The 7,555-nt window shown below is 38.6% G+C and overlaps 1 protein-coding gene across 4 annotated transcripts; it reads left to right on the forward strand.

Moving 5' to 3' along the window:
- The first annotated feature begins 337 nt into the window (after positions 1-337).
- Positions 338-6,106, forward strand: LOC141607303 (nuclear transport factor 2-like). Of its 4 annotated transcripts, none has more exons than XM_074426662.1 (9): positions 338-536; positions 1,195-1,335; positions 2,195-2,468; positions 2,939-3,318; positions 3,733-3,898; positions 4,042-4,163; positions 4,255-4,338; positions 4,718-4,784; positions 5,160-6,106. In XM_074426662.1, exons 1-9 carry the CDS (start codon positions 504-506, stop codon positions 5,747-5,749), a joined length of 1,857 nt encoding a protein of 618 aa, XP_074282763.1. In that variant the 5' UTR covers positions 338-503; the 3' UTR covers positions 5,750-6,106. The 4 variants fall into 4 exon arrangements, with proteins under 4 accessions (XP_074282763.1, XP_074282760.1, XP_074282770.1 ...); XM_074426659.1 differs by having other exon boundaries at positions 377-536; positions 4,039-4,163; XM_074426669.1 differs by having other exon boundaries at positions 402-536; positions 3,086-3,318; positions 4,039-4,163.
- Positions 6,107-7,555: the final 1,449 nt, after the last annotated feature.

Raw genomic sequence — 7,555 nt, forward strand, 5'->3', positions numbered from 1 at the left:
GCTCAATCAGGTCGGGTTTGGGGTCAGGTCAATTGTGGTTCGGGTTGTTTGAGAATTCAGGTCATGTCGAATTCGGGTAATTTTCGGATTGGTTGTTTTCAAAGTTATTCAAGAATAACTATAAATTTCGATAATAAATATTTGAGTCGGATTAAAAAAGTACGAGTCAATTTGAATTTCAGGTCATTAATTCAAATACGGGTTGAGTTATTTGGACGGGTCACTTTTCCTAGGCCTATGCCACACCCGACCTGGTCATCCCCGAGTGCAATGAGTAAGTGGACCCCTCCCAATAATCGGACACTTATTCTTCTTCTATTCCGTGATTCCGTCTCCCACCTGACCAACTCATATTCTAGAAAGCTCCATTATTTTAGGGTCGATCACACTTTTCTTAAACCCTAATCCTTGCCCCTCACGCCTTGCTCCGTCTTCTTCTATACCCCATCTCTCTTTTTCCCTTTATAATTCCCTTCTAATTTTCCCCTTCTTAGGCATCAATAATGGCAGCTAAACTCCTCTTTCCCGCTCAAACTGTAATTACTTTCCTTTTTTTACCTGCATTATTAATTATTAATTACTGTATTATTAAATTATTACCTTCTCCCTTTCGATCGTTTGTTTACCTTAAAATATCTCTCACACAAAGAATATAAAAGATAAATAAATAATCGAGACGGAAAAATATTATTATTGTACGAGTATTAAAAATGTGGGGAATAGGGTTTGAAACAGGAGTTATTAGTTCGTACGAATTACTTCCCGACCCAATTATTTGTTTAATTTTCTAGTATTGGCCTGTATAATGCAAACACTGTGTATACGGAGTTTTATAATTTATTTTAAGTTGACAAAGTATTAATTTTTTACAATTGTTATTTTAATTTGGGAAAAGAAATTGAAACTGCAAAATTAATGAAATACGAGTATGTACTTTACGGAGTAATAGATAATCATTTGTGTACATTTTGATTAAAATACCGACGGAATATAGAAGGTAAACAAAATTGTTTATGAAAGCTATTTTTAAGTAAAGGTAAATAAATGGATTGAGACGGAGAAACTATTATTAGTGGTAGTGTATTTCCTTGTCAATGTGAATGGAAAAATATGCAAACTAGGGTTTGTATTGATTGTAAATGCGATTGTTGTTATGATGATGATTATGATTATGATGATGTTGGTGGTAATTAGGTTGGTGATGCATTTGCAAGGCAGTATTACACAATACTGCAACATTCCCCTGAATTGGTGCATCGCTTTTATAAGGACATGAGTAAGATCGGCAGAGTCGATAGCGATGACGGGTCGATGTTGTCTACTACAACAATGAATGTGAGCTTCGAATTTTGTTATATATTTGGGTTTTAAATACTTAAATGTTGATCTTTATGTCTGAATTTAGTTTCTCACTTGATGTTTTTAAACTGCTAAGTTTTGAGATGATAAGCTTTTGTTTTTGTCATGTGTGATTTGCGTTTCGTATATGGTTATGTATGTAGGATTTAGGGATCTTACCTCTTGCTGTATGGTACTAATGTAGTAGCTAGATGTAGACTCAGTTGGGGTTTCTGCGTTTTTCTCTGCAATGCTGTTTAATAGGGTGTTCCGTTGAATTCTCAAAATAGGCTCTCGATGTTTTTGGGATACCAGTTATTGATGTGTTTTGTCATATTTAGCTCTTGCGTCAGTTGCGTGTGTATATTAAGTTTCTCATTATAGTGTAGTGGTACAAGTTCTGATATATTTCGGTGGGTAGAAGTGCGGGTTTCAACCTCGATAATTTGTGGTTGAGCGTTGACTATCTTATAACTATTTGAAAGGCGTGTTTTCAACTCCCAGACCATTGATGGCCCTGTCTCTCTGCCTTTTGATTGAATATTGTAAAGTTTGGGAGGGATATGGTTCTCTTGTCATGGTCATTCACATTATGCGCGCACTTTAGAGGAAAGTTGGTATTGTGATACCGATCAGGATTATAGTTTTGCCAACATATGTACAGAAGTAGGTAAGTAGCTGTAGGAGTTGACGGCTTGGTTTTGTGCTTTCTAACTTTCCTAGTGTTTGTACATGTCTAGTGTTGGTAGTTCATTTTTTACAGCCAATTTGCAAACTCGTTCCACAATTGCTATGTGTAGACTGTTTCTGCTGGGTTTTATTGTTTGTTGAGGCTTTATCTTATGTAATTGTTCAGGCTATTAATGAAAAGATACAGTCTTATGGAAGTTTGAAGGCAGATGTTAAATTTGTTGATGCACAAGAATCTTACAATGACGGAGTTATGGTTCTCGTCTATGGTTCCATGGTAAATGAGGATGAGTCAAGGCGGAATTTCACTCAGACATTTTTCCTAGCTCCTCAAGATAATGGATTTTATGTCTTGAATGACATATTCAGATATGTCAATGACGATGATCCTGATAGTAATGAGGAGGATGGTGGCATATCTCCTGTCACATCTGATCAGGGTAATGATGTGTTTCTGTGTCATTGCAGTCTATGTTACTTTGGATCTTTAGTTTGGAGCCATACCCATGTCCGACACGACATTTAAGAATATGGGTATGGGATTTTACCTGACACTTAGCAACTCTACCCTTCTCCGCAAAGACAATATTACATGATGATAGTAGAGGAAGATAAGGGTATATGATGCATGACCTCAAACATGGCCATTTCACATTAAAAACTCTATATTTCAGCTCTTTAATTAGTTTTCTGTTTTGAAGCTGTCCCCACGCCTTTATCCTCGTTTTAGGGGTGTGTCTCTATATCTTAAAATTCTCGTCTTGGAACAGTATGACACTTGGATGTACCTATGTCGGACACCACACCTGAATCTAAGTAACATAGGTTGCAGTTGCTTAATTCTGGAATTACATTTTCTTGCTAACATATTTATTTCGCTTCTTTATCTTGTTTTTTTTGCTTTGTTCAGAATCCCCGCCAATAGAAGAGAATCACCATTCTGAGCAGTCGAATGGAGAGGTTTATAATTCGACTGGAGAACTGCCTGTTGAGGCAGTGAAAGAGGAGTTTCAAGTTGAAGAGAAATTCGAAGAAAAAGAGCCAGTGCTTTGTTCAGAACCCCGACCAATAGAAGAGAATCACCATTCTGAGCAGTCGAATGGAGAGGTTTATAATTTGAGTGGAGAACTGCCTGTTGAGGTAGTGAAAGAGGAGTTTCAAGTTGAAGAGAAATTCGAAGAAAAAGAGCCAATGCCTGAAGTTGTCGACGAAACTCCACAGGAATCATGGGTGGTGGTTGAATCTAGCCCTAAAGTAGAGGGTACTTCAAAGAAGTCATATGCTTCAGTTGTAAGTGATTGGTTGTTATATGGTAATCCGTATAATTCAAGAATGGTACAGTAGTTAGTAGCTTGTGTACTGCCTTTAGCTACCACATGTAGTTTAGGAGTTGTAGCTTATTAGTCTAGGCATTTTCGCAAACAGTGATCCCAAAACTCACTTGTCAACTCATGCAAAGCTCGTATGGACAGCCCTATAATAGCTGTACTATAGACGTCAAATTTTGATAGTCGGCTGAATTAGCAATAAAAATTAAAAATATTGGTTTGGTGCCGACTTATTTAGAGAAATTGTTCTGCCTTTTACGTTTTGCTCCCATATGATTTGATATTGATTGATGCATAATTTTGCTGAATGGAATCTACTTTTTTAGTAGAAGTGTTCACTTGTGGCAATGGCCTTCGCATATTTGTGGTTTTTAAGGTTATGAAAGATGCTCCTGCTACAATGTCATTATCCACCCCTCCAAAATCCGTGTCGAAGATTAAAGATTATCAAGTGCCGGTGCTTCCAGCTCCTACATCAGTTGCGGTTCCCCAATCTTCAAACGGAGAAACCGTTGTGGATGTCAATAGTCAAGATCTTGAAGGTGTGAGTGTGATACAGCTATTTTTTTTTGTAGTTGTATGGTTTCTATTGTTTATAAACTGGCAGATAATTTTGTTATGTTGTTTTGTTGCTTTCAGTATGTAATGTAACTTGTTGCTTGCCTCGCCTTGTATTCCCTAGCAGGTGGAGGTCACTCTATATATGTCAGGAATCTGCCTAGGGATATCGCATTCTCTGCTGTTGAACAAGTGTTCCAGGAGTTTGGTCCAATTAGGAGCAATGGTATCCAAATTCTGCGTAACAGGGTATATTTGATCTTCCTATTGGTATATTTGATCTTCCCGTGAAAACGCTTTTTTTTAGTAACATTTTTCGGGTTTTCTGAAATCTGGACAGGTTGCTTTTCGACAAGGGCAGTATCCCCCTTGTTTTGGGTTTGTGAAATTTGAAACTGCTGCCGCGGCACAAAGTGCTATAGAGGTATGACTTATGAGTGTGTGACTTTACACCCTTTAGACTTGAAGTTGCAAATGTGAATGTTTTTTCATAACACGTTATCATAACTGATACTTCGTAACTCATGGACTCATTGTGAACTCTTCTGTAATATAGCTATAGAAGCAAGTTCTTTTCTGCAATGTGGCTATGTGTCCTGATAAAGAAAATCAGGGTCTTACAGTGTGTATAGAATGATTGCTGCTCATCTTATCCTGTGAAGATGTCACTTGTACGGCGTAAATGAAAAATTATTATGGTTCAGTCTGCTGATAATTATTAGTATTATTATCGGACGATGCCATATAGACATTTCTTGTTTACCTACTCAATATAGTCTGTATGATTTCTTGTAAAAATTCAGGCTTCCCCCATTTTCATTGAAGGAAGAAAAGTTGTGATAGAGGAGAAAAAATCGACAGTTACACGAGGTAATTCTTTCTAACTTGATTCCATAGAGTAATAAATCGTCAACTTCAAGTGCCACATTTTCTTATGAAAAGATGATCTTAGCTCTGGGCCTTTTCCGTAGATTTTTTTTTTGAAAATATTCGACGTTTTCCCTTTGTTTGGATGAAGAGATTTGAATGGAAAGGGAGGGCAAAATCGATTGTTTGACTAGCAGGTTGGGTTGAAGGGAAACGGAGGGGGATCCATCATCCCTCCAGGACGTAAGATTTGGAGGAAAAACTCCATTGGTCCTCCATTCCCCCTACCCTACCCTCTTTTCATGTCCAAACAAAGGCTAAAAAACTTGCACAAGCTCTTAAGCTAGGCTCATCCTTGTTTCTCTTGTTGTACTCCAGCTTATTCATGTGATGGAAACAATCCTGGAAGATATCCTCCTGGAGAGAGAGGTGGCAGCGGTTTACCGAGTGAAGGAGGTAGGGGGCGTAATGGTTATGAGGAAGCCAGAGGCTATGGTGGACGAGGGGACGGCAATAAGAGTGAATTTGGAGGCAAGCGTGGTGGTTATGAAGAAGGTAGAGGCTATGGTGGACGAGGGGACGGCAACAAGAGTGAGTTTGGAGGCAGGCGTGGTGGTTATGAAGAAGGTAGAGGCTATGGTGGACGCGGGGACGGCAACAAGAGTGAATTTGGAGGCAGGCGTGGTGGTTATGAAGGAGGTAGAGGCTATGGTGGACGAGGGGACGGCAACAGGAGTGAATTTGGAGGCAGGCGTGGTGGTCATGAGGGAGGTAGAGGCTATGGTGGACTGGGGGACAGCAACAAGAGTGAATTTGGAGGCAGGGGTGGTGGTGGTAGAGGATACCAAACTCGCAGTGAAGGATACCAGAAGAGTGACCAAACAGGATATAAATCCGGGCGAATGAACTGTGGCGTGGAGTCGAGTCATATGTCAACAAGGGCAAGACCAGAAAGGGTATCTGCATAGGATCGAGTAACACATTGATAGAGTACATTGAATAGATGTTTTGAACAGTTCCTTAAGGAGGTGGTGATTGCTTGATTATTTTGGTGGAAGATAGGAGGAGTTACTAGGATGGATCTTGTTCTAGTTTTGGTGATCGGAAAAACAGTAGGTAGCGGAATATTGGTTGAGTAGTTAAGGCTAATTGGTAATAGTGCATTGTAGGGATGATGGTATGACTTGGTATAGCTGAAAGTGTAGAGGTAATGTAATGTTTTGGTGGGTTTATGTGGATTTACAGAATCTCTAGTTATTCAGAGCTATGTTTTTTTAATCAGAGGTTCCGGTCTGTTATGATGTTCTGCCTGGTTTCTTGATTTTGTATCTGCATTGTGGTTTTAACGAAAACTTATGATGAGGATGCCGTGGTGTACAACTTGTGAATCCTTGTATGATGTCTTATTTGATAACTAGTCAAGAAAGTAGCAATTCTTATAAATCTACAACCATTAGGTGAAACAAACTAGTTTGTAGAAATATTCAACTTTTAACAGTATAATAAAATGAGTTACTGCATTTCGCTTCTAATCAATATTTAAGAGGTTAATTACTACTGGTTAAAACATAGAATGTCGAATTTCATATTTGAACAATAAAGGGGTTGGAAAAACTCGACTTCCCTTGAACAGGCTGATAATTTTACCCGGATTGGATGAAATTCCTCTAATCAAAGATGTTTCCATCTGATCAACAACACTGGATAGCTAGTGAGGGTGAAATTGCTCTAATACAACTGAAACTGAACCTCATTTTTCAAAACCTGAGATTCAAAACTTAATTATCGATCAATTAACCTGTTCTGTTAGTCTATAATAAATAATCTCCTTTTTAGTACGGAGTAGATTAATTTCCCGAGGAATCGGAATTAAATTCTGTTTAAATGACAGGTTAATTTTCTTAGTTATGAGTGGAATTGCTGCTTTTGACAGCTTATGAAACGAAAACAAGGAAGGAACTTGTTTTTGAATCAATGCTACGTATGATCTTCCGATGAAGCTCTTTCTGCTGCGTATGGTTTTTTCTTGTTAAACTTAAATAGGGGCAGCTATTGATTGAGTAAACTTCTTCAAGATAGGTTATTGGGCTGCTGTCCAAACTGCACTTTGTGCCATACCTAGGGGTGTTAATGAGACGAGACAGCTCACGAGCTACTCGAGATCGGCTTAGTCAAAGCTCGGTCAAAGCTCGGCTCGTGTGAGCTCGGCTCGGGCTCGGACTCGACTCAGGAGCTTAACGAGTCAAGCCGAGCAAAGGCTGGCTCGACTCGAAAAGCTCGCGAGCGGCTCGAACTTGTGTGATTACATAAGATATTCCTATTATTTTATAAAAATATGTTATCATGATTATATTTTGTATCACACATAAATGTCTCGCTGATTTGCTAAATATTTTTACATATAACCTTCGAGCCTTGTTATTGAAAATATCAAAAGGAAAAAAAAAAAAAAAATAAAGTTTTATATAGGCTCGATTTGGGCTCGAGTTTGGCTCATTTCGCGTTAAAAAGCTGAAGCTTTATAACGAAAGACATTTTTTTTTCAAGCTTCGGATAAGGCTTCAGATCGGCTAGTTCGAGTTTTTTGTTTGAAAGACAAAGTTCTGAAAGGCAAACTAAACTCGAGCTCGGCTCGACTCGTTTACACCTCTAGCCATACCATAAGAGAAGTCCACAGGTCTTTACCAAAAAAATAAGAGAAGTCCACAGGTCCGGTCACAATCCTCCCCTCTAACTCTAGTAGACGGCCTTGAATCTTATTCGTTCATTCCAAG

Source organism: Silene latifolia, chromosome 1 (assembly GCF_048544455.1).
Source record: "Silene latifolia isolate original U9 population chromosome 1, ASM4854445v1, whole genome shotgun sequence".
Taxonomy (NCBI): domain Eukaryota; kingdom Viridiplantae; phylum Streptophyta; class Magnoliopsida; order Caryophyllales; family Caryophyllaceae; genus Silene; species Silene latifolia.

Excerpts from the sequence above, each read along its gene's own strand:
- LOC141607303 (XM_074426659.1), top strand. The coding sequence starts at position 504 with ATGGCAGCTAAACTCCTCTTTCCCGCTCAAACT. Across the intron at positions 4,164-4,254 it reads TCCAAATTCTGCGTAACAGG|GTTGCTTTTCGACAAGGGCA; the intron begins GTATATTTGATC and ends AAATCTGGACAG. Across the intron at positions 4,339-4,717 it reads CGGCACAAAGTGCTATAGAG|GCTTCCCCCATTTTCATTGA; the intron begins GTATGACTTATG and ends GTAAAAATTCAG.